The sequence below is a fragment of the Amblyraja radiata genome, chromosome 1 (assembly GCF_010909765.2).
Source record: "Amblyraja radiata isolate CabotCenter1 chromosome 1, sAmbRad1.1.pri, whole genome shotgun sequence".
Lineage (NCBI taxonomy): Eukaryota > Metazoa > Chordata > Chondrichthyes > Rajiformes > Rajidae > Amblyraja > Amblyraja radiata.
Window position 1 is genome coordinate 30,256,594 of NC_045956.1, and position 27,265 is coordinate 30,283,858.

The 27,265-nt window shown below is 43.3% G+C and overlaps 2 protein-coding genes across 5 annotated transcripts in view; one reads left to right on the plus strand and one right to left on the minus strand.

The window, feature by feature from the left end:
• The window catches only part of zbtb49 (zinc finger and BTB domain containing 49), a 43,260-nt gene extending 24,604 nt beyond the window's left edge, over nt 1-18,656 (minus strand). Inside the window, exons 1-5 of one of the 4 annotated variants that reach the window (XM_033019356.1) lie at nt 18,327-18,656; nt 16,686-16,772; nt 13,430-13,511; nt 10,423-10,592; nt 1,330-2,501 (exon numbers count right to left, since the gene is read on the minus strand). In XM_033019356.1, coding sequence (XP_032875247.1) covers nt 1,330-2,501; nt 10,423-10,580 — 1,330 coding nt within the window. In that variant the 5' untranslated portion in view covers nt 10,581-10,592; nt 13,430-13,511; nt 16,686-16,772; nt 18,327-18,656. Of the gene's footprint in view, nt 1-1,329; nt 2,502-10,418; nt 10,593-13,429; nt 13,512-16,685; nt 16,773-18,326 lie in introns of all 4 variants that reach the window. The other 3 variants (XM_033019377.1, XM_033019363.1, XM_033019372.1) reach the window with 3 other exon arrangements.
• A 420-nt stretch (nt 18,657-19,076) lies between these two features.
• The window catches only part of lyar (Ly1 antibody reactive), a 30,885-nt gene continuing 22,696 nt past the window's right edge, over nt 19,077-27,265 (plus strand). Inside the window, 2 exon segments of the mRNA XM_033038562.1 lie at nt 19,077-19,204; nt 22,377-22,558. Of these exon segments, the coding sequence (XP_032894453.1) occupies nt 22,437-22,558 (122 nt within the window). The 5' untranslated portion in view covers nt 19,077-19,204; nt 22,377-22,436.

Here is a 27,265-nt window from a genome sequence, read left to right on the forward strand (position 1 = left end):
CCATCAAGGTCTACAATGGAAGCTGTCTATTTTTATAAAAAAGCTATAATTGATGAGTATTCTCATATTTAGAGAGTCAACCGTGGACAAGAACATTCTCAGTTGCTGGACACTTTAATTCTCCTTCCCATTCCCACACAGACGCTTCTGTCCTCGGTCTCCTCCATTGTCAGAGTGAGACTTATCGCAAATTGGAGGAACAGCATCTCATATTTTCACTTGGGCCGCTTACAGCCCAGCGGTATGAATATTGATTTCTCTCACATTAGGCAGCCCCGGCATTCCCTCTCTCTCTATCCCTCCCCCACCCAAGTCACACTAGCTTCTCGGTTTCACCTTACAAACAGCTAACAATGGCCTGTTTCCTTTATCATCGTTAAGGGCCTGTCCCACTTGGCTGTCCTTCGCGCGCCATTTACGCGACCTGCTAGCATGTGGGTAGCACGTGGGTAGCGCGGGACGGGCGCATGGAGTGGCGTGGAGGAGTGAGGACTTTGTCCTGAACTAAATGTTAGCGCGTAACTGATGGGTGATGTTTCGGGTCAAGACCCTTCTTTCAGACTGAAGAAGAGTGCCGACCCGAACCATCATCCATTCCTTCTCTCCAGAGATGCTGCCGGTCCTGCTGAGTTACTCCTGCATTTTGTGTTACTCCTGCTGAGTTACTCCTGCATCTTCAAATGACGTCTCGTGCTCCAGACAGCTGTGCGGACGCATGATGACACGCACGACTCTCGCTGGACAGTCGCGCGTCAGTCACTACCGGCCTGTCGCGTAAGTGACGGCCCAAGTGGGACAGGCCCATTACTTTTTTGCATATCTGTCTTTCGTTGTTCTTTATCTCTCCACATCACCGTCTATATCTCTCATTTCCCTTATCCCTAACCAGTCTGAAGAAGGGTCTCAGCCCGAAACATCACCCATTCCTTTTCTCCAGAGATGCTGCCTGTCCCGCTGAGTTACTCTAGATTTTTGTGTCTATCTTCGGTTTAAACCAGCATCTGCAGTATCTTCTTACACATTCCGCAGTCACATCAACATGCTTCAACAACTTTACCAAACTGCGCACTAGGCAAAAGGTGTGTCAAAAAGTGATCCACACACTTACACTATCTTACATACACTGGGGATAATTTACAATTATAGAAAGCCGATTAACATACAAACCTGTACATCTTTGGAGTGTGGTATTCTCTCTAGTGCAATTTATTTTGTATGGTATTCCGATTACCTCGCATACACAACACTAAGCCTGCTATGATGTAAAGTAATACAAATAACAATTTCAGGAGATAAATTCAATTTAAAAAAATCAAACACTTACTATACCTGTATGTGAACGTTTGTGTAATTCGAGATTGCTTGGGTGCTTAAAGGTTTTCCCACATAGTTCACAACAATATTGCTTTTGCGACTGACAAATTTGCGACTGAGTATTTGAGTGGTCAAGAACTTCTACCGAGTCTGCCGCTGTTACACAGCCCGCCTGCACCAGGTCGACCCCAGTCAAAGGCGAGTCTGCTTGGCTCAGATGTTCTTGGTCCTTTTCCCCGGCTTCGCTGCCTCGATTCTGAGTCTCTTTAGGCGGCTGTTTCGCACCCGCTTCATTCATTTGCACCATTTCAATTGCTTCATTCAATTTAGGCTGCGCAGGCCCCGATTCAAGCGGCTTCTGGGATCTCAAGTACCCATACTTCTTCAGAGGGATTGTCTTTTTCAAAAGAGGCAACTGCCTAATAGGTTGAGGTTCAACGTTCACGGCACTCTGAGCAAAGGGCCACCTTTCTTCTGTGTGCATGGACATGGCTGATGAAGAGGGTTCCTGACCAACATTAGTGCATTCAGAATCATCAAGAGAAGACACATCCTTGGCAGTTACTGTTGCTCCTAAACCATCATCAAGTTCTTCTCTTCCATGTTCCCCTTGATTATTATTTAAAAAATGCGACAGCTTTTGATTAAACATCTCTTTACCATAACAATTGTACAACTTGGTGGGCTGTTGAGCATTTTGCTTCATTGGATAAACTGAAACATTTCTATCTGGAGGTCCAGGCGTTTGGTTCTGTAACGTGGCCGACATCTCAGTTTGGGAAATATCTGGGAGGGGTCTGAACAAAAGCCCCAATTCCTGTGCTTTATGAATATGATTCTGTATTCCAAATGAGCAGTCACGGCCTATCTCAGTAGCATCGCTGCCCTCCAGCATACTCTCGGTGTCGGTTGTCAGAGGCCCGTGTAGTGAAATGGTCCCAGCCGTTGACATGTTGCTGGTCCCATTGACAACACCGGCTGAAGCCTTGAGAAAAGTGTAACACATACTGAGCACATTTGGAACCTGCAGACTCTGAGCAATGTCTAGTACTGCCTGGACATTTTCATGGGTAAGATCAAGTTGTGAAGTATACATAAAATCTAGAATCTGCCCAATGCCGCCAACATTTTTAATGTCCAAATGGAAGACGTCACGACTCTGGCCTGAAGAATTCTGAAATAGGGCCCTGAAAGGCAATAGATAAAATACAAATTAACTTGAGCTAAAATATTTCATCAGGTTTCCCAAAACTATTTATTACAATAAAACCCTGGAGAAATGTACTTGTACAAAATTAGATCTTAAATTTTCACTGTAACTAAAGGCATTTCTGCCCTTAATTCACTATGGCAAGGCAATTTAAAAGTTCACTTGATCATAAAAGGTTTAAGTTTATGATTTTTATGATCATGTGTACCGAAGGTGCACTACAACCTCGATTTTTAATTTTTTAATTTAATTTATGTCGCCGAACAGTTTAACAAACGTCTCCAGATGTAGCCTTACTGGTTGCATTATGGCCTGGTATTGCAATTCCAACAGGAATACACGAGGTTGTAGAGAGTGGTGGATTTAGCCCTGTCCATTTCAGCCCAGCTCAGCACAGTTTTCTCCACCATCTATAGTACCTACACGAGGTGCTGCCTCAAGAAGGTGGTGTCTTTCATCAAGAAACCCACCATCCAGGCTATGCCCTCTTATTGCTGCCACCATCAGGCATGAGGTAGATAATCCTTAAGCACAACACCATCAGGTTCAGGGATACTCATCATGTTGTTGAACTGACCCACACAACACCAAACCTACCCAGCAACTACTCTACGGACCTGCATCTCTTACACTACTATCTCCTTATTTTCTACTTGTATTTTTCCGTAATATCTGATTTATCTAGTCTTCTTCTTTTCACCATTTTATAGAATATGTGTGTAATATATGTATTACATGGAGTTTATATTTGAGTGCGTTGAGTCTATGTGCCATGATGCTGGTGTACCTCACCATACTGTGCCTAAGACAATGAACTTGACTTGATTCTTGACTTGGGTGCAACAGGCCCACTCACTAGTCAGGTAGGTTTGAGAGGCAGAAAGCATTTGCAGGGTGTCGGGAGTTATGGGGAGAAGGCAGGAGAATGGGGTTAGGAGGGAGTGATAGATCAGCCATGATTGAATGGCGGAGTAGACTTGATGGACCAAATGGTCTAATTCTGCTCCTATCACTTATGCCCTTATGACATCATCCAGTCACAGATTGAAGCTCTCATAAACCCTGATTCACTGATAATATCTGAAGCTCAGATTCACCCTTGGAAAATGAAAGTTCACGATCTACATGGAAGAGTGAGCCATGCATGACTGAGAATGAGACAAGCAGCTCTCTCCACAAGAGCAGGTGGAATAATCAAGATATGGTGGCGATAGACCAGCATCATTGAAAATGCAACTCAATGACACTATCCAGAAAGGAATGTACACAGGCTGAAAGAAGAGCCAAGGAGCTAAAGAAGAGATCTCCTCAGGAGGAGAGAGGCCTAAAAATTGACTGAGGCAAGAGTGAATGTTAATAATAATATCTCCAGTAGTGGGTTTGTTAGGCCTGCTGACAAAAATATCAGATGGGAATCACCTTGGATATGATGATCACAATTCTGTAAGTTTCAAGGCGGTATTAGAAAGGGATAGGTTGGGCCACAAGTTAGGGATTGATCAGGATATAAACTAATGTATATGGTAGGCACAGGCAGTTGCAATTAAGTAGGAAAGTACTTCAAAAATAAATTAGGAGGACAAAAAGAGACCATGAAATGTTTATGGAAAGTAAGATCATTAGGTCATAGTGATAGGTGTAGAATTAGGCCATTCGGCCCATCAATACTCTGCCATTCAATCATGGCTGATATATATCTCCCTCTTAACTCTATTCTCCTGCTTTCTCCCCATAACCTCTGACACAAGTACTAATTAAGAATCTATCTATCTCTGCCTTAAATATATCCACTGACAGCCTTCACAGCCCTCTGTGGCAAAGAATTCCACAGATTCACCACCCTCTGACAAAATAAATTCCTCCTCATCTCCTTCCTAAAAGAACGTCCTTTAATTCTAAGCCAATGGCCTTTAGTCCTAGACTTTACCACTAGTGGAAACATCCTCTCCAAGTCCACTCTATCCAAGCCTTACACTATTCTGTACGTTTCAATGAGCTCCCCCCTCATTCTTCTAAACTCCAGCAAGTACAGGCCCAGTGCCGACCAACGCTCATCATATGTTAACCCACTCATTGCTGGGATCATTCTTGTAAATCTCCTCTGGACCCTCTCCAGAGTCTCCAGTCCTAGACTCTCCCACTAGTGGAAACATCCTCTCCACATCCACTCTGTCCAAGCCTTTCACTATTCCGTAAGTTTCAAGATTAAGTCGATTTCCAAGTCATTCCATACGTATGTAAGCAGGAAGGGTGGATTCCCTTCAGAACCAAAAGAATAATCTATGTTGTCAAGATGCCTTTACTGTCATATGCACAAGTATGGCGACGTACCGGTAATTAAAACATTGCATGCAGCAGCATCACAGATAACTCAAATAAACACATAAAAACATACAAAGTACACAAATTCTACAAGACAATGAAGAGAAAAAGATTGTCCAAAATACAAAGCATTAATGCAAAATTAGAAAATAAGTCCACGGTAGTGCAGGTCCACCACTGATTTTCTGGCACTTTTAATTCCAGATCCTTTGTGGATTATCCGTCTTGCCAGACCAACAAAGATTATGGACTCCCAGAGGAGTCCAACGGTCCAGGAACGGCTCAGTGAAGTCACCATCGAAGGACTGATATTATATCTGCAAAGTCGGCTAAGGGAAACGATCTGTCGTCTCCGGCCAGGCTGGAGCTCTTAGAGTCATAGAGTGATACAGTGTGGAAACAGGCCCTTCGGCCCAACTTGCCCACACCGTCGAACATGTCCCAGCTACACTAGTCCCACTTGCCTGCGCTTGGTCCGTAACCCTCCAAACCTGTCCTATCCATGTACCTGTCTAACTGTTTCTTAAACAATGGGATAGTCCCAGCCTCAACTACCTCCTCTAGCAGCTTGTGCCATACATCTCTGTGTGAAAAAGTTACCCCTCGGATTTCTATTAAATCTTTTCTCCTTCACCTTGAACCTATGTCCTCTGGTCCTCGATTCTCCTACCCTGGGAAAAGACTCTGTGCATCTACCCGATCTATTCCTCTCATGATTTTGTACACTTCTATAAGATCTCCCCTCATCCTCCTACGCTCCATGGAATAGAGACCCAGCCTATTCAACCTTTCCCTATAGCTCACACCCTCTAGTCCTGGAAACATATTCATAAATCTTTTCTGAAATCTTTCAAGCTTGACAATATCTTTCCTATAACATGATGCCCAGAACTGAACACAATATTCTAAATACAGTCTCACCTACGTCTTATATAACTGCAACATGACCTCCCAACTTCTATACTCAAGACTTTGCCTTCCATCACAGTGAGGAGGAGATTCACTGTGATGGATGTTTGTGTAAATTGTGTTGTGTCTTGGTTCTTTTCTTGTGTGTATGACTGCAGAAAACAAATTTTGTTTGAACCTCAATGAGGTTCAAATGATAACAAATAAATTGTATCATTGTATTGTATCATTGTATCAATGCTCTGACTGATGAAGGCCAAAGTGCCAAAAGCCTTTTTGACCACCTTATCTACCTGCGATTCGATCTTCAAGGAACCATGCACTTGTACTCCTAGATCCCTCTGCTCTACAACACTCCCCAGAGGCCTACCATTTACTGTGTAGGTCCTGCCCTGGTTTGACGTCCCAAAATGCAACACCTCACACTTCTCTGTATTTCTCTGTATTAGCCCTGGCCGGAGGAGGCAGCAAATTCGACCCACCGATCGGCCGAGGTCAGCTATGGGAACGGATCTGCTGGCTACGACCAGACAAAGTCCCAGAGCCCCGGCCGCAGGCGGCAAATTCAACCCGCCGATTGACCACAGAAGTTGGCTATGAGTAAAGGATCTGCCAGAGTTCTAGAGAACCGATCGCAGAGGGATAGTTTCGACTCGCTGATCGGCGCGGAGGTGGAGATTGGCCACCTTACTCGGCCTAAGTGCCACATTTTCAGGGGGACCTCTGAAGGGGATTTCAAGTGCACTCTCATGATTTTGTTCGGATTATGAGGATCAATTGCTGGAAAATCGGTGGTGAACCTGTACAAGGTTGGTCTGTTGCATTCTGCCAAGATGGGATTAGGGTTGTGCAGGTTGGTTCAGAACCCAGTGGTTGCAGGAAAAGATCTGTAAGCGATAGGGTGGTAAAAAAAGGTGCTTTTTAAAATAAAATTAAATAAAATTAAAATAAAAAAGTAAGCTTGCCTTCATTGCTAGAGGCATTGAATACAAAAATAAGTATGTCATGATGCAGCTCTATAAGACTTTGGTTAGGGTGTATTTGGAGTATTGTGTGCAGCTCAGGGAGTGTGTGGACATGGTCCTAGATGTATATTTCTCATCTGTTTTAACTAAGAAGAAAGATGTAGAGGATGAGTTCAGGGAGGGATACATTGGTAGTCTAGATATTCATATTCATATTCAGTTCTATGAAGGTGGCAATGTTAGATGTCATGGGAGGCCAAAGTGTGACAGAGATCTGTGCATGCTCTGTTGCCACTGCAGAGACACCAGAAGAATGGAGAAAAGCTAATACTATTAGAAATAAAGAACTGCTGATCACTGTTTTACAATAGGAGATACAAAGTGCTGGAGTAACTCAGTGCGTCAGGAAACATAGGCAGCATCTCCAGAGAACATGGAAAGGTGACGATTTGGGACGGAACCTCTCTTCACACTGTTTGTGTGTGTGGGGGGGACGGACAGAGAGGGTAAGATAGATGGCAGAGAGGAGGTACTGGAGAAAGCCGTGCAGGTTGATAGAGATGAGAGGTTTTTGATAGGCAAATGGTTAGAAAAAGCTGGAGATGAAAAGGCAGAAGGAGGGGGACAAAAGGATTGACGTCGCAAATTAACTTGGTTGAAGAGTTGCAAATTAACCATCTAACTCGGGGGTGGGGGGGAGGGGGGAGGGGGGTATACAGTTAATGGCGAGACACTTAACAGCATTGATGTGCAGAGGGATCTTGGTGTCCAAGTTCATAACTCAGTGAAGGTGGCAGCACAAGTAGATAGGGTGGTAAAGAAGGTGTATGGCATGCCTGCCTTCATTGCTAGGGGCAATGAATACAAGACTCAGTATGTCATGATGCAGCTCTAAAGGAGCTGGTTAGGCCGCATTTGGGGTACTGCGTGCAGCTCTGGTCACCCTTTTGAAGGAAACATGTGGAATCTTTGGAGTGGGTGCAGAGGGGGTTTCCCAGATTGCTGCCTGGATTGGAGTTTCAGCTACAGGGATAGGTTGGGTAACATGCTTTGTTTTCTTTGGAATGTCGGATTTTCAGAAGAGACTTGATAGAAGTATACAAAATGAGAGGCACAGATAAGGTAGATAGTCAGAACTTTTTTCCCATGGCAGGAATGAGGGGTGAAGGTTTAATGGAGATGTGCGGGGCAAGTTTTTTGTTTACACAGAGACTGATGGGGGCCTGGCACACATTGACAAGGGTGGTGGTAGAGGCAGATACAATAGTGGTGTTTAAGGGGCTTTTAGACAGGCACATGGAAGTACAGGGAATTGAGGGATACGGATCATGTATAGGCAGATGTGATCAGTTTAACTTGGTGTCATGTTCGGCACAAACATTATGGGCCAAACGGCCCATTCCTGTGCTATACTGTTCTGCGTTCTATGGACAGATTTAATGTGAATTATTATTATTAGAACATTTGCAGATGACACAAAAATTGCAGGTATAGTGGATTACGAAGAAGGTTATCTGAAACTTCCAGTTCATTCAGATAGAAAATTGGGTAGACCATTAATCCCCGTGTGCAAAGTGATGCATGTTGAGAAATCCAATAGAGGCAGACTTGTACATGGTAGGGCACCAAGGAACATTGATGAACAGAATGTCCATGGCATCTAAGTTCATATTCCATGAAAGTGGCGATATGGATCAACAGTGGGGAGAAAATGGCATATAGATGCTTGCCTTTAAAGATGGGACATTATGCTATATCTATGCAAATCTTCGGTTCAGCCTTGAAATACTAGGAAGTATTATGTGGCGTTTTGGTGGCCACACGTTTGGAAAGATATGATTGCACTGGCCAGCGGGCAGAGGAGATTCATCAGGTTGTTGCCTCGATTGAACGACTTTGGTTATGGGAAGACATTGGATCAGCTGGGCTTGATATCTCTGGATCGAAGGAGACTGAGGTATGACCAGATGGAAGTGTATAAAAGTATGGGAGACATAGATGAGAGAAGGTAAAATCTTCTTCCCATGGCACTGCTTTCAAAAACAAGAGGTCACAGGTTGAAAGATGAAAAGAAGGAGATTGAAGGGAGTTCAGGGGGCAAGTAGTTATTTTATTATACAAAGAGTGGTTGATATCGGAAATACACTGCCACTGGGAGTGATGGAATCAGATCCAATTAGCATGTTTACGTAGCATTTAGACAGAGAAAATGGCAAAGCACAGAAGGATGAGGTCCTAATGCAGGCAGATGGGATCAGTGTAGATGGCCATAAAGTGGGGTGGGGGAAACTTTTTTTATCTCTTTCCTCGACAGAGATGCGACTTTTCACGTGTCGTATCTCCGTCCGCACTGCGGACTTAACATCTTGGAGCTGGCGATCCCTTTGTCAGGGATCGACCTCGGAGCTCCAACCACGAGAGCCTGCGGACTTTAACAACGTGGAGCTTGCGGTCCCTGGTTAGGGACTGGCTTCGGGAGCTCCAAGCCGTGGGAGCTTCGACCGCCCCGATCATGGGAGCTACGATCGCCCTGATGTGGGAGCTTCGATCGCTGGCTGCGGGAGCTTCAATCGCCCTGACTGCGGATGGTTCGTCTGCCCTGACTGCAGGAGAAAAGGAGGAAAGAAGATAAGACTTTATTGCCTTCCATCACAGAGGGGTATGTGGAGGAGCCGCTGTGGTGGATGTTTATGTCAAATCTTTATGTAGTTGTGTGTCTTGTTGCTTTTTTGGTATGACTGTATGGCAAATCGAATTCCTCGTATGTTGCAAAGCATACTTGGCTAATAAATGACGATTATGATTATGATTAAAGGCCAGTATTAATGCAGTGGGCCAAATAAACTGTTTCTGTGTCGCCATTTGGCTGATAAGGGGGAAAACAGAGAAATCAGTTCCTACAGTACTTTTGTTGTTCACAGAGTTGTTGAATAAAGCATAGACTGAGACAGTTCCAAGATCCAATGAGGTGTCTCAATACACACTAGTTCTAGTGATCTCAATCCAGTGCAGTGCAACCAGGGTAAGACGAGAGTGACTTAAAATCATGGCCAAATGAAGATCCTTGGTGACCATCCAGAGGTTAGGGAAGATTACTTTCTGGTTTCTAAACGAAAGGCAGGTAAGAGGAAAGGTCCCGTGTCTACCAAATACCAAGCCTTGGAAAGTTTGAAACATGCATGGTGTTGTAAAATCAGTGTATTGTTTGACAAGTTAACCGATTGTTAAATAAGTTAAATTAATATTGTGATATCAACCACTTGTAGTATGAAAACAATAATAACTTGCCCCTCAGAACTCCTTTAAATCTCTTTCTTTTCACCTTTCAACCCATGTCCTCTTGTTTATGAAAAACATTACTCGCATCAGTTGAAAATGTGAGACATGTAAACATGTTATCCAAATTTATTCATTGGTGACAATGTGATGCTCAGGAGCGTGGAAGACACAATATAAACATAGTCAAAGGCAGGCTTATATAAAAATAATGCAAAGACGTGTGGGTTTGTAGGTTAATTGCCCCTAGTGTGTGGGGAGTGGATGAGAAAGTGCAATAACATAGAACTAGTATGAGCAGGTAATCGATGGTCGGCATGGACTCCGCGGGCCAACGTTCCTGTTTCCATGCTGCATATTTCAATCAATCATTCATGCCTTCTGCACATATGTTTAAAATAAGAAGTACAAGTTGTTCATACCTACCGGAAGTACTGGCTAAATGCTGCTAGCACATTCTTATGGGCCTTAAAGCAGACACCCTTCACCACCAGCATGCAGTCACAGAGAAAGCCCTGGATTCGCTGTTCATGAAGCTGCTGTAAAAGGTGGCAGCTGTGGCTTCCGAGGGATTCAGCTGCCATCCTTCAGCAAACCTAGAACAGGAAAATAAACCACTTCACAAGAGGCACGCAAAGATATAGAACCAATTGGAAGGCGATTTTATTTGTATAGCATTAGGAATCAAACACATCAAATAGAAAGGTATTTGTGGCTTAGTATGAATCCGTTTGCAATGTTTTTGTTGCAAGATATTCACATAAAAATATTGAACATTATTTGTCCACTTCCATCACATAAAATGTTTGCTAATTAAATAACCTTGCATACACAATTCATTAAGACATATTTGTGAGCACATTATTGCTTTATTAAACCTAACATATGTTTTTAGGTGCTTGTTTATGCCAGAGTATAGTGCCAGACCCCTTCCTACTCACTGAGGCCTAGCTCCTGGCATGACCTTCCCACTGGCCATGAGCCTTAGTTGCCATGCTCCCTTTAAACGTACCTATTTATTATACTTATGTCCAACAACTTGAAAAGAACCACTTACAAGTGTTTTGAGTGTATTAATAGAAATAACAGTCCAGAAAATGATCTTATGACGGTTTTACTGTGAATGCTGTTGGTCTATCCTGTTATTCTATTACATCCATATTCAAGTCAAGAGAGTTTATTGTCATGTGTCCCAGATAGGACAATGACATTCTTGCTTCTAATCTATTCAGCATCTAAAATGCAAAACAGTATCATCCACAGGATTTTGCTTTAGTTTAGTTTAGAGATACAGCACGGAAACAGGCTATTTGACCCACCATGTCCACTCCGACCACGATTCCGCACAATAACACTATCCTACACACACTAGGAACAATTCTACATTTATACACTCATACCAAGCCAATTAGCCTACAAACCTATACATCTTTGGAGTGTGGGGGGGAAACCGAAGATCTCGGAGAAAAGCCACATGGTCACGGGGAGAACATACAAACTCCATACAGACAGCACCTGTAGTCAGGATCGATGGAGTACAAACCATTGAAAAAGGCAGGAAGGGATATGGATAACATGTAGGCTGAGGAGATTAACTTGGCATCATGTTTGGCACAGGCACTATGGGCCAAAGGGCCATTTCCTGTGCTGTACTGTTCATGTTTTAAGGATACTTAGATAGGAAAGGAGAAGAGGGATACGAGTCCAATGCAAGCAAATGGGATTAGAGTAAATTGGCAGCACAATTGACAATGGACAAGGTGGGCCACAAGAGCACATTCCATGAATTTATCCCAGTTGGCTGCCCCCTTTGTTTTTAAGTTGATTTATGATTTCCAAGGAATTCACAGCTTCTACAATTGAACATTTAAAAATAACTGCATTTGCCAGAGATCTGAAATAAAAACCGAAAAGAGAAACATAGAAAATAGGTGCAGGAATAGGCCATTCGGCCCTTCGAACCAGCACTGCCATTCAATATGATCATGACTGATCATCTAAAATTAATACCCCATTCCTGCTTTTTCCCCATATCCATTGATTCCTTTAGCCCTGACTTAATTCTAACTCTCTTGAAAACATCCAGTGAAGTGGCCTCCACTGACTTCTGTGACAGAGAATTCCACAGATACACAATTCTCTGGGTGAAAACGTTTTTCCTCATCACAGTCCTAAATGGTCCTACCCTTATTCATAAACTGTGACCCCTGGTTCTGGACTTCCCCAACATCTGGAACATTTTTCCTGCATCGAGCCTGTCCAATACCATGTGCTCTAATTTTGCACACTGTGTGGGATCTTGTCAAAGGCTTATTGAAAGTTCAGATACACCACATCCACTGACTCTCCCTCATCCATTTACTTGTTAAATCCTTTAAAAAAATCCAGAAGATTAGTCAAGCATGATTTCCCCTTCATAAATACATGCTGACTTTGACCGATCCTGTCACTGCTTTCCAAATGCGCTGCTATTACATCTTTAATAATCGACTCAAGCATCTTCCCCACTACCGACGTCAGGCTAACTGGTCTATAATGCCCCGTTTTCCCTCTCCCTCCTTTCTTAAAAAGTGGGGTTACATTGGCTACCCTCCAGTCCACAGGAACTGATCTAGTCCATAGAACATTGGAAAATGATCACCAATGCATCCACGATTTCAAGGGCCACCTCCTTGAGTACTCTGGGATGCAGACTATCAGGCCCTGGGGATTTATTTGCCTTCAGTCTCAACAGTTTACCCAACGCCATTTCCTGACTATTGTGGATTCCCTTCAGTTCCCTCCTCCAACTAGATCCTCGGTCCCCTGGTATTTCTGGGAGATTGTTTTGAGTCTTCCTTAGTGAAGACTGAACCAAAGTACTTGTCTAACTGGTCTGCCATTTCCTTGTTTCCCAATATAAATTCACCTGTCTCTTGACTGTAAGGGACCTACATTTGTCTTCACTAATCTTTTCCTTTTTACATATGTAAAGAAGCTTTACAGCCCGTTTTTATATTCCCCGCAAGCTTTCTTTCATGCTCTTCCCCCCCCCCCCCTCTTAATTAACCCCTTTGTCTTTCTGGAGGAGAAACTCAGCAGGCCAGCATCTGTCTGATTGGTGTGTAAGAAAGAACTGCAGATGCTGGCTTAAATCGAAGGTAGACACAAAATGCTGTTGTGACTCAGCGGGTAAAGAAGAGTCTCGACCCGAAACGTCGCCCATTCCTTCTCTCCAGACATGCTGCCTCACCTGCTGAGTTACTCCAGCTTTTTGTGTCTACCATCTGTCTGATTGGTACTCTACATTGGAAATGCATTTCTTTCAAACTATAACAATACAAATGAGTATCTTTTTGTTACATATGTCATATGCAATTTTGTTTTGCATAAGACTGCACCTAAAGTATGCTGTGTAGATTTGGTCACCATACTTAATGAGTGATGTACTTACATGACATGCACTGCAGGAAAGGTTCATTCAGTCTATTCTAGGGAAGGAGGTTTATACATGAAGAAAAGTGGGCCGATGAGCACTGGTGGATAAAAGAATGAGAGGCAATATTAGCGAAACGTAACAATTCTACAGTGGTTAACATGTTGGATATGGGAAGGAGACGAGAACAACACGAGAAACAGAAAAAGGAGCAGGACTTTTAGTATTTTAATTTTAGAGATACAGCGTGGAAAAATGGCCCTTTGGCCCACCGGGTCCGCGCCGACCAGTGATCCCCGCACATTAACACTATCCTACACGCACTAGGGACAATTTTTACATTTACCAAGCCAATTAATCTAGAAACCTGTACGTCTTTGGAATGTGGGAGGAAACCGTTCGGAGAAAACCCACGCAGGTCACGGGGAGAACGTACAAACTCCGTAGAGACAGCACCCATAGTCGGGATCGAACCCGGGTCTCCGGCGCTGCATTCGCTGTAAGGCAGCAACTCTACCGCTGCGCCACCATGACCATATGACACATATTTTAACTATAAGGGAGTCATTCAACACAATCATGGCTGATCATCTATCTCAATACCATAGTTTTGCTCTTCATACACATTGGTGCCTTTTGTGTCTCGAAATGTATAAATCTCCTAACCTTAAATAGAAAGGAGAAATGGTAGAAAATTCCACAGAGTTACCACTCTCCAAGTGAAAAAGAGTCTTCTCGTCATAGTCCGACATGCTTTTCTTTGTAATTTGGTCTGTCATCCCTCATTCTAAACACCACAGCCCAGGGAAACATCCTCCCCATATCCAGTGTTTTAGCCTGAGACATAGAAACATATAAAATAGGTACAGGAGCAGGCCATTCGGCCCTTCGAGCCAGCACCACCATTCAATATGATCATGGCTGATCATCCAGAATCAATACCCCGTTCCTGCTTTCTCCAATTTTGGAAGTTTCACATAAAGCAGAGTAAATATAAATCTAGTGCATCCAACCTCTTCTTGTAAGACTGTTCTGCCATCCTCAGAATCAGTCAAAGGGTGGAGTAGAAAGAGGTGGCATTGAGGACAAGTGTGGATCAACCACGATTTTGTTGAATGGCAGAACAGGTGTGAGTGGTCTATTTGCTTACTCCTGCTCCAGTTTCTATTTCTTATGTTCTTTGAAAACACATTGGTATCGGTTAATTATGGCCATATGTATGAAAATAGCACGAAAAACGTTGTTTGCATGCTATCTTGCAAATCATACAATGCACAAGCGCAATCAAGTTACACACAAGTCAACAGCAAGCATAAAGAGAAAAATACCAGTGCAGAATAGTGTTATGGTGTCACAGTTAGTGAATGCATAGTAAATTATCTCAGATACAAGTCCAAGCTTGATAATTGAAATATGACATTTAAAGTAGCATGTCACCAGAAAGTCATCAGATCTTTGTATATATTCATAAAGTTGTGCTGCTTATGAGGATTCTAGTATTAAGTAGAAGACAAACTTAAAATAACCATCTCATTATCAGGCTGGAAGGATGCAACAAGTGGAATGCCCCAAGAATCAATTCTTGGCTCTCAATCTGAAGAAGGGTCTGGACCCGAAACGTTGCCTATTTCCTTCACTCCATAGATTCTGCCTCACCTGCTGCGTTTCTCCAGCATTTTGTCTCCCTTCGATTTTCCAGCATCTGCAGTTCCTTCTTAAACATTTTACCATTTATATTTGAATCATGGAGCAAAAGGTAGAGTGCAAGGTATCCAGGTTTGAAAAAAGGTGGAGAGTATGTTGCAATGCGGATGTTTGGATTCAGCAACAGGACACAGAGGGCTTGAGTGAGTGGGCAAAAACTACAGATGGACCTTAATGTGGCAAAGTGTGAGGTCATGCACTTCGATAAAAATAATCTAAATGTGGAGTTTGCAGATGAACATAGTACAGAAAGATCTACGTGTTGGGTGACGTTTCAGGATCGAGACCCTTCTTCAGAATGAGAGTCAGGTGACACAGAGATAAGGATGGGTGAGGTGAAAGCAAGACATCAAAGGAGAAGGGGATCATGGAAAATGTGCAATAGATCATTGTTAGCTAGGGAAAGGTGACAACGAAGCATACGTAGATAAAATTTGGTCAGGTGGACAGTCAGACTGGTCGGAGAACTAGGATGGGGGAGGGATGGAGAGAGAGGAAAACCAAGGGTTACTTGAAGTTGGGAGAAGTTAATATTCATACCATTGGGGTGTTAATTTTTCATCCCAGCGGTCATCTCCTTTAATGCTTTGCTTTCACACCTTATCCTTCCATATCTCTGTCTCCCTCTCCTCTGACTCTCAGTGTGAAGAAGGGTCTCAACCCGAATCGTCACCGATTCCTTCTACCCAGAGATGAAGTCTGTCCAGCTGAGTTACCCTCATATTTTGTATCTATCTTCGGTGTAAACCAGCATCTGCAGTTCTTTCCTACACAAGATCTAAGTGTTCTTGTGTATGGGTCATAAAATGTTAGGAGGCAGATGTAACGGGTGATTAGGAAAGCGGAAAGCACATTGGTCTTTGTGGGAAATGAGTTGGAATTTAGAAATGGTCAAGTATTGTTACAATTGTACAGGGTAGACAAAAAAAGCTGGAGAAACTCAGCGGGTAAGGCAGGAGCGAAGGAATAGGCTACGTTTCGGGTCAAGACCCTTCTTCAGATTGTACAGGTTATTGACCAGGCCAACAACTGGAGTAGCGTACACAGTTTTGATCTCCCTATTTACGGAACGATATACTAGCAATGAAGGCAGACAAAAAGGGATTCACAAAGTCATTTCCTGGGATGGGAGCCTATATCAGAAATTGGATCAACTTTTGTAATATAGCAGAATGAGGGATGACCTTATTGAAACATTGAAGATCCAGCAGGGACAATGAAAATGTAGATGTTGAAATGTTTTTACTGGAGAGAGGAGCTTGAACAAGAGAACACAGTTCCAAGTAAGAGGATGATAATTTAAAACTGAATTGCATGGGAACCTCTGTCTGCAGAGGTTGGCAAATCTTTGGAATTGCTTACCTCTGATGGATGTGGAGTATAGGGCATTAGTGCCACATAAGGAGATGGTAAATACACTTTGGAAAGATCAAGGAATTGAAGGCATAGACTTAGAGAGCGGCATGGCATGAACGGGCAGGATAGGTTTGCAGGATCAGTTAGCCTCCCCCTGCAACTATTTTCCCATATTTTTGAAACAATATATTTAATAATGTAAAATAAATCTCACATGCCATCACTTTGATTTCTATCCAAAGCCCGTTTGGATTGTCCATGTTTCCTCATGACAGCAAAGGAGGCTGCTTCAGCCTCTGATCTATAGAGTACATTGTTTTAATGGATTAAAAAGATACAAAGATTTCAGGAACAGGATTACACCCAAAGTAGTGTTTACAACATTTAAACTAAGCAACATGAGATACACTGTGGATGGCTTGATTGTAATAATGTGTTCTTAGGCCCCCTTTGGTCATGGCTGACCATGGGTGACTCCATGGTGCTATTCCCTATATGGAGGACGCCAATGCGTGACTTTGTTTAACGTGGGGAGACTGGTGCACAGACAGCCACCCCACGGTCCTTGACAGATCTGAGTCAGGATCCAGTGGCATGGAGTCCAAGACGACCGAAGACCCTTTTCTGCTGCAGCCTTCATCCGTCTTCTCAGCTGTTGTGACGCTCCACTAAGGTCAGCCATCGCCCTCCGCCTATTCCACCATTGAGGTCTTGGTTGGATTGCTCTTTGTCAGGGACCTCCCCCTCGACCTTACCGCCATGGGTGGCCCTACCAAGAGCATCGCTCCAAACGGCATCACTCTCAAGATCTCAGGACCACACAAGCTTCTCCACCACGACAAGGTAACAATCCACAGAGATTAATAATGTGTTATCTTTCCACTAACTGGTTAGCATGCAACAAAAGTTGTTCAACTGTACCTGGGTACACGTGACAATGAACTAAACTGAACTAAAGGTCAGAGTAATCCATTCCCTTGGAGCAATTCATTGTAGGTAATTAACCCATCAGCCCATCTTCGGACTGTGGTAGGAAACTGGAACACTAGGAGAAACCCATGCAGTCACAGCCACAATGATGACAATGAAGGATTGAATTGTTAGTTACACAAATGCACCATTCAAAATCTACGTTAAAAATAAAAAATATTGTCAATACTCAGCAAGTCCACAGAAAGAGTTTCGAATTTAACATTTAAAAGTGACGACAGCCAGTTTGATGGGTGACGTTTCGGGTCGAGACCCTTTTTCAAACTGTCTGAAGAAGGGTCTCGACCTGAAACGTCACCCATTCCTTCCCTCTGGAGATGCTGCCGGAGTTACTCCAGCATTTTATGTCTATCTTTGGTAATTAACCAACATCTTCAATTCCTTGTGTAGGAAAGAACTGCAGATGCTGGTTTAAGTCGAAGATAGACACAAAATGCTGGAATAACTCAGTGGGACAGGCAGCATCTCTGGGAGAGAAGGAATGGGTGATGTTTTGGGTCAAGACCCTTCTTCAGGCTGTCGATTGCCAATTCCTTCCTCCACAGCCTGTCTGATGAAAGGTTATTGAACAGAATCAGTAACTCTGTTCCTCTCTCCACAGTTGCAGTCCGACCTGCTGAGTACATCCACCATTTACTGTTTTTATTCCAGATTTTCAGCACCTGTAGACTCTTGGTTTTGGACCCAAGGCTACTTTGTTTTAATTGATCAAAAAGATCCAATAACTTCAAGAATAGGATCACGCCCAAAATTAGTGATTACAACATTTTAAACGAGTGACATGAGATTCATTGCATGGTGGGTTTAAATGTATTAAACTTCACATTTCTTCTTCACAAGTTCTAATTCCGCGCCCGTCTCTTACCCTCAAACATGTTTCATCTTCTCCTCTCCCGGATTAGGGGTTTTCTCCTCTGGTTGGGCTTCCAGGGCAACAATTGTGAAAGAGGCCAAATTGGGATGATGAGCAAGGAAGACCACCCACGACCACCACCACCACCAACCACGACCAGCACTACCAACGATGTGGATGGTGGGACTCGAATGGTAACACGAAGACGGTGGCAATGGAAGCTGGCTGCACCTTTCTCGACAACGGCTGCATCAGAATGGGTAGGAAGGAAGGAAGGGGCTGCAGATGCTGGTTTACACCGTGGATGGACACACAACCCTGGAGTAGCTCAGCGGGACAGGCGGCCCCATCTCTGGGAGAGAAGGGACGGGTGCAATCAGAAGATGGCAACACGTAAACAAAGCTGGAGTAAGTTGCTTGCTTGCTGCTGCTGTTGCTGATGATGATGGTGGTGATGGTGATGGTGATGATGTTGTTCAATGCACTCTGTTTTGTGGAGAAGAGCAGGGCGGTGGCGTTGGTGATGGTGATGGGGGGACCGGGCGGCCCACGCTCGATCTTCAGCCGAGATGCTGCCGACAAGTCCTCTCGCCTCCACTTTCTCTGCCTGACTCACCCTTCTTCAGCATCCCTGGCTCCTGCCTCCCTTAGCAGCACAGATCCAAACACACGCACACACACACAACACACACAACACACACAGGAACCTGAGTCCGGGGTCAGGCTGGGTGGAGGAGAGGGAAGGATTACAACGTTGTGCTCTGTTCCGGTGCCACACGTGGAAAGTGTTCGGGTTCATTGCTGCTGCTGCTGCTGCTGACGGCGGGGTGTTGGTGTTGGTGCTGGTGCTGGTGCTGGTGTTGGTGTTGGTGCTGGTGGCAGCTCCACTGGTAAGCAAGGGTAGACCAGTCGTTGCTGTTTGTGCTTTTGTTTTTTTGGTGTGTGTGTGGTTGTAAGAGTGAATGTTACATAGAAAAAATAGGTGCAGGAGTAGGCCATTCCAGCCAGCACCGCCCATCCAATATGATCATGGCACATGGTGTTCTGGGGCACTGTCAAGAATCAAGAGTGTTTTACTGTCAAGTGTCCCAGATAGAAATAGAACAATTACATTCTTACTTGTTGCAGCACAACAGAACAGAAGTGTGTGTGTAAGGCAGTACAATACAATTCAATACAATACAATACAATACAATTCAATTTATTGTCATTTGGACCCCTTGAGGTCCAAACGAAATGTCGTTTCTGCAGCCATACATTACAAACAAATAGACACAAGACACAACATCATTTACATAAACATCCATCACATTGCTGTGATGGAAGGCCAAAAAAACTTATCTCTCCACATATATATATATATATATATATACACACATACTCAAAAAACAAATAATAGTGCAATAATAATAATATTAATAATGGTCTATTGAAGTTCAGAGCTTATTTGAGGTTGTAGTGTTTAATAGCCTGATGACTGCAGGGAAGAAGCTGTTCTTGAACCTGGACGTTACAGTTTTCAGGCTCCTGTTCCTTCTTCCCGATGGCAGGGGTGGAATGAGTGTGTGGCCAGGGCGGTGTGAGTCTCTGATGATGCTGGCTGCCTTTTTGAGACAGCGACTCCGATAAATCCCATCGATGGTGGGGAGATCAGAGCCGGTGATGGACTGGGCAGTGTTCACAACTTTTCAAAACTGTGTGACTGCTCGCATCGCCCCCTTCCCATCAACTTTTATGTCTCTAACAGATTCTGAAACCATCCACGAGTTAATACATTTCTGAAGCCTTAAGATGGGCATCACACGATGTTCTTTGCCTTTTATTAAATAGCATTCTCTCACTCTTAGCTGCAGCAGTAGAATTTTCCAAACTCTATTTTCTGATCTTTATTCCAAGCTTGCAGATGGACCAAAAAGTAGAGGGTGAATGAAGTGTAGACCTAAAATTTATAACATTAATGATGGGACTATTGTTTAAAGTAAAATCAGGCTAAATTAATTTAATCGTTTAGGACCAAATATATTTAAAACATATGCTTGAGATTAAAAGTTTTTAAAAAACCCCCAACAGAATAGTCACCCATTGAAACATCACCATTCCTTCTCTCCAGAGATGCTGCCTGTCCCACTGAGTTACTCCAGCATTTTGTATCCCTCTTTAAGAATAGTTCACTGTTGGCTGAGGGGAAGGTGACAATGGGGCATACAAGCAGTAACATTTAATCAGGAGGACATTAAAACTAATGGGAGAACTAGGGTGGGGAGGGAGGGATGGAGAGAGAGCGAAAGAAAGGGTTGCTTGAAGTTAGAGAAATCAATATTCATACCGATGACAGACACAAAATGCTGGAGTAACTCCGCAGTACAGGCAGCATCTCTGGAGAAAAGGGATGGGTGATGTTTCAATGGGTGACTTTACTGTTGGGCCGTTTGTTTTGTTTAATTTTTAGTCTCAAGCATATGTTTTAAACATATTTGGGCCTGAATGATTTTGGCCTGGTTTTATTTTAAATAATACTCTCATCATTAATGTTATAAATTTTAGGTATGTACTTCATTCACCCTCTACTTTTTGGTCTATCTGTAAGCTTGGAATAAAGAAAGTTTCGAAAATTCTATTGCTGCAGCTCAGAGTGAGAGAATGCTTTCATAAAGGCAAGGACATCAAGCTATGCTGATCTTAAGGCTCAGAAATTTATTAACTCGTGGATGGTTTCAGAATGTGTTAGACATCAACTATAAAGGGGGAGTGATTGGTTGCTGGTGGGATTGTCGCTGATGTCTTTTGGTGGAAAAAATGAATTAATTTGGCCCTGCTGTATCCCAATATACTATATGGCAAAGAAATATTTTTCATTGTATTGTAAGGCAATGCGAAAAACAGGGGCAGATTCCAGATTACAGCATGCTTGGCTAGGATACAATATGGAGGGACATTTGGCATGTCCCTAAACCTTTTACCTCACCTCCTCCATCATCACTTCACTACATCCCATGCCTAAATAATGTTCCCCAGTAACATCATCCAAAGTATAATTTTCCATGATTATAGCCTTCACACTCAGCTACAGATTACTGCCAATTCTTTAAACCCTCTCATCAGACTGCTTGTGCAACATCTAGGATCTGAGTGGACATTTTGTATAACTTAACCTTATTTTCAAGACAAATCACAAATTCTCCCACTAACCTTTTTGGTGACATGAGGCATGAAAATAGGCCCTTTGGCCAACCAAGTCTTTGCCAACCTTTAATTGCCCTAATCCCTTAAACCCTTCTTCGTCACCTATCCATGTTCTCCAGAGATCCTGTCTGACCTGCTGAGCCACTCCATCATTTTGTGTCTTCTTTTATAAGCCAGCATCTGCAGTTCCATGTTTCTATACTTAGCATTGTTCTTATTCTTAACAGCATGCAACATACAGTTTACGGACCCTTTCCATGAATTATCAGTGACATTTCTCTTTATAAATTGTGCCATTTTTGTGGACAAGGATTATTACCCTGAGCAATATGAGAGGAAGCTGGATGCTAATCTCAGTGGAGACACAAGAGACTCCAGGTGCAGGAATACTGAGCATAAAGCAAAATACTGAAGGAACTCAGCAAGTGAGGCAGCATCTGTGGAGGGAATAGACAGACAATATTCTGACCTGAAATGTCATCTGACCATTCCCTCCGTGGATGCTGCCTGACTTGCTGAGATCCTCTGAAGAAGGGTTTCGACCCGAAACGTTGCCTATTTCCTTTGCTCCATAGATGCTGCCTCACCCGCTGAGTTTCTCCAGCATTTTTGTCAACCTGAGATCCTCCAGCACTTTGTTTTATGCCAATATTAGTTATAAATTGATAAATGACAGGATGAGCTGTGAACGCAGTCTTCCAGAGAATCGGCTACATGTGCCTTGCCAACATACCATAGTTGATCTTGAAAGTGAAGGTTAGAATTTTGAAAGCAACCTTAAAATCAGTATTGAACGGCCATTCATCCTCACCCGGTATTGCAATGTCCAGGTAATCCACTCGGTTTTTTACAAAAAATGTCATGTCTTGGCTTCGACAGGAGTGAAAAACAGAACCTGTTGGTTTCGAAATCTAGAGCTGATATCTAGAATAAAACAAAATGGTCTTCTTTACCTGCAATGGATGTGGAGAGTCTGTGAAGAAAGCTCAAGTGGAAAAACATTTTAATATCTGTCGGAGCTGCTCATGTTTGTCATGCATTGACTGTGGCAAGGACTTCCGGTAAGCATTTGGTGTATAGTTTGTTTGTACATTATATTTTGTTTGAATTTAAAGTTTTTACTATTATTTCCTCTACTTTCTTCTTATGTGTACCTGCACCACAAATCAGGCATTAAACGCAGGGAGTGAACAACCTGCAGTCAGGTTACCGCATAAGGTACCTTAAGTGTTAAAGGTTATAGAAACATAGAAAATAGGTGCAGGAGTAGGCCATTCGTCCCTTCGAGCCTGCACCGCCATTCAATATGATCATGGCTGATCATCCAAATCAATATCCCATACCTGCCTTCTCTCCATACCCCCGATCCCTTTAGCCACAAGGGCCACATCTAACTCCCTCTTAAATCTAGCCAATGAACTGGCCTCAACTACCTTCTGTGGCAGAGAATTCCACAGATTCACCACTCTCTGTGTAAAAAATGATTTTCTCATCTCGGTCCTAAAAGACTTCCCTCTTATCCTTAAACTGTGTCCCCTTGTTCTGGACTTCCCCAACATCGGGAATAATCTTCCTGCATCTAGCCTGTCCAACCCCTTAAGAATTTTGTAAGTTTCTATAAGATCCCCCCATAATCTTCTAAATTCTAGCGTGTACAAGCCAAGTCTATCCTGTCTTTCTTCATATGAAAGTCCTGCCATCCCAGGAATCAGTTTGGTGAACGTTCTCTGTACTACCTCTATGGCAAGAATGTCTTTCCTCAGATTAGGAGACCAAACCTGTACGCAATACACCAGGTGTGGTCTCACCAAGACCCTGTACAACTGCAGTAGAACCTCCCTGCTCTTATACTCAAATCCTTTTGTTATGAATGTATTTATATTAATGTACTGTAGACAGCTCTATATTTATTCTTCAGTCTTGGGGACAGCACTACGTTTCATTTAGCTGCCGTTCATTGCAGTACATTACAGTACAATTGAGATGATAAACTCTTATTGGTGCTATAATTTAATGAGTTGAGGGCCTGTCCCACTTTCACGACCTAATTCACGACCTCTGCCGAGTTTGCCCTTGACTCATACTCGCAGCATGGTCGGTAGGAGGTCGTAGGTAGGCCGTAGATAGGTCGTGACGTTAGTCGTAGGTACTCGTGGCATCAAGTAGGTCGGGGCGTTTTTCTAGCCTGATGAAAAATGTCCACGAGTAAAAAACGTCGTGAATTAGGTCATGAAAGTGGGACAGGCCCTTTAGTGAGTTTGTGCCGTCCATATTCATGCCAATCTTTTTTGTGCATCTACACTAATCCCATTTGAACATTAGGCCCATATGACCCATTCTTAGTCAAGTGTGTGACCAAAAAGATTCAAAAATTGTGGAATACATCTCTTCTAATTCTGAAAGCATAACAGGTATATTGTTTTGTACTGCATATGATTCATTTTTTTTGGTTTATCAAGTGAAATTTTTTACAGGTTATGCTGACAATGTTTGTTTAGGGTCAGAGATCAAATATCATTGGTCACGTGTGTGACCTCACACAGAAGCATTTTACAAACTGAATTTTAAAAAGCTAGAATGTTCATATCTTTAGCATACATGCATTATAGTTCTGTAGGTAGGAAAATAGCAATGAATAAGATTAATCTCTTACAAGAATTTGTTTATGTATCACTTTGTGATGACATCTGGTCACGTGTGTGGCATTTTGGTTCACTTTCCAAAGAATGGGCCATATACTGCTATGCCTTTTCAAAGGGTATATCAACCATATTGACTGCCTCCATCACTTATTCTGGCAGTGCATTTCCGGATATGAACCATTCTCTATGTGGAAAAACCTTACTTTCAGATACCCTTTAAAACCCCTCTCCTTCGCTTTAAATCTTAGTCCCATTGTTTTTGACACACTTACTGAGGCAATAAAATTCTGACTACATAACCTGTATATGCCTCTCATAATTTTCTAAACATCTGTCGGGTCTACATCGGTGAGACCAAGCGGAGGCTGAACACCTCCGCTCGGTTCGCAATAACCAACCTGATCTCACGGTTGCTCAGCACTTCAACACCCCCTCTCATTCCGAATACGACCTTTCTGTCCTGGGCCTCCTCCATGGCCAGAGTGAGGACCACCGTAAATTGGAGGAGCAGCACCTCATATTTCGCTTGGGCAGTTTGCACCCCAGCGGCATGAACATTGACTTCTCTAATTTCAGGTAGTCCTTACTATCTCTTTCCCTTCTCAGCTCTCCCTCAGCCCTCTGACTCCATCTGTTCCTTTCTTCTTCCCTCCCCCCTACCCTCACATCAGTCTGAAGAAGGGTTTCGGCCCGAAACGTTGCCTATTTCCTTCGCTCCATAGATGCTGCCTCACCTGCTCAGTTTCTCCAACATTTTTGTCTACCTCAGGGCACCATCATGTTTGGGACACAGCAAAATCATGTAAATGAAAGTAGTCATGTTTAGTATTTTGTTGCATATCCTTTGCATGCAATGACTACTTGAAGTCTGCGATTCCTGGACATCATCAGTTGCTGGGTGTCTTCTCTGGTGATGCTCTGCCAGGCCTGTATTGCAGCCATCTTTAGCTTATGCTTGTTTTGGGGGCTCGTCCCCTTCAGTTTTCTCTTCAGCATATAAAAGGCATGCTCAATTGGGTGCTGATCAGGTGATTGACTTGGCCACTCAAGAATTGACCATTTTATAGCTTTGAAAAACTCCTTTGTTGCTTTAGCAGTTTGTTTGGGATCATTGTCTTGCTGTAGAATGAACTGCCTGTCAATGGGTTTGGGGCATTTGTTTGAACTTGAGCAGATAGGATGTGTCTATACACTTCAGAATTCATTATGCTACTACCATCAGCATTTGTATCATCAATGAAGACAGGTGAGCCAGTACCTTCAACAGCTATACATGCCCAGGCCATAACACCCCCACCACCGTGTTTCACAGATGAGGTGGTATGCTTTGGATCTTGGGCAGTTCCTTCTCTCTTCCATACTTTGCTCTTACCATCACTCTGATATAAGTTAATCTTCGTCTCATCTGTCCACAAGACCTTTTTCCAGAACTCTGGTTGCACTTTTAAGTACTTGGCAAACTGTACCCCAGCCATCCTATTTATGAGGCTAACCAGTGGTTTGGATCTTGCAATGTAGCCTCTGTATTTCTGTTCATGAAGTCTTCTGCGGACAGTGGTCATTGATAAATCCACACCTGACTCCTGAAGAGTGTTTCTGATCTGTCAGACAGGTGTTTGGGGATTTTTCTTTATTATAGAGAGAATTCTTCTGTCATCAGCTGTGGAGATCTTCCTTGGCCTGCCAGTCCCTTTGTGATTAGTGAACTCAACAGTGCTCTCTTTCTTCTTAATTATGTTCAAAACAGTTGATTTTGGTAAGCCTAAGGTTTGGCTGATGTCTCTAACAGTTTTATTCTTGTTTCTCAATCTCTTTGATGGCTTCTTTGACTTTCATTTGCACAACTTTGGTCCTCATGTTGATAAACAGCAATAAATGTTTCCAAAGGTGATGGAAAGCCATGTGTCCCAAACATTATGGTGCCCTGAAATGGGGGGACTATGTATAAACACTGCTGTAATTTCCACATGGTGAAACCAAAATGTATAAAAATGCCCTTTCATAAAATTTGACAATGTGCACTTTAACCACATGTGATTTTTTTTATTACAATTCTCAAATTGTGGAGTACAGAGGCAAATAAATAAATGATGGGTCTTTGTCCCAAACATTATGGAGAGCACTGTACATTCACATCCAAATTAGCACACCCTTTTTTTTATTTTTAGTGAGTTAAAAGTGTTTGTTTTGGAGGTCTTCTAGTCTTTTATGTGGTGGGCGGGGGAAGGGGGAAACTTTATTTCCTAGTCCCTACCTGGTCAGAGAGGCGGCTTCCCTCCGAGCTGTTTCTTCACCCGCTTCTCGCGGCCTACCATCGGACTGGAGCGGCGTTTCCTGTCGGGATCGGCCGGAACCCCAGCTTCGGCGGCGGCACAGCGCTGGGACACCATCACGGAGCGGGCAATGCCTTACCCGGGTCGCCGTGCGGTGGGCTCCGGAGTGATGTGACCACCGACTCCAACATCGCGGAACTGTGGCTGCAGGCGTCCAGCCGTGGGCGGTGCTGGATTTAATACACTGCGGAGCCTGGGATCCGAGATCACCAGAGTCGGAGCTCCAACCAGCGCGGCCTGAGGACTTCGTGTGTCACGGCCTCCGGGGAGGAAGCGGCCGCTCCAGACATTCCAAGCCGCTGAGGAGTGTTCACCCGATGCCGGAGTTCCATCTTCTCGGCAAGAGGGCCTGAAGCATCGGGCTCACGTAGCGGCGACTGCGGAGGCCACAATAGGCCCGACTATGGATGAACAGGGAACGGGACTGGACTTTGCTGCCTTTCCCCACAGTGGGAACCATTGTGGGGGGATGTTTTTATGTTTATTGTTAAATTCTTTAATGTTGTGTCTTATCTTTATTCGTGTGCTGCAATGGCAAGTCAAATTTCACTACACTTATTGGTGTATATGATAATAAATGTCCTTTGTAAATGTCCTTTGTATATAACAAGGATCGCAGCACAATCAGAAAAATGGGTCTCGGATAGATTTTCTCCACCCATATAATTTAAACTTGAATTCTTTTGTTTGAAATTTCTGGCTCGCTATCTTTAAGAGGGTTAAAGTCATTGACATGTTTTAACTAAAAATAAATTTTGGAATATAAAGAACAGTGATACAAATCACGAATGAA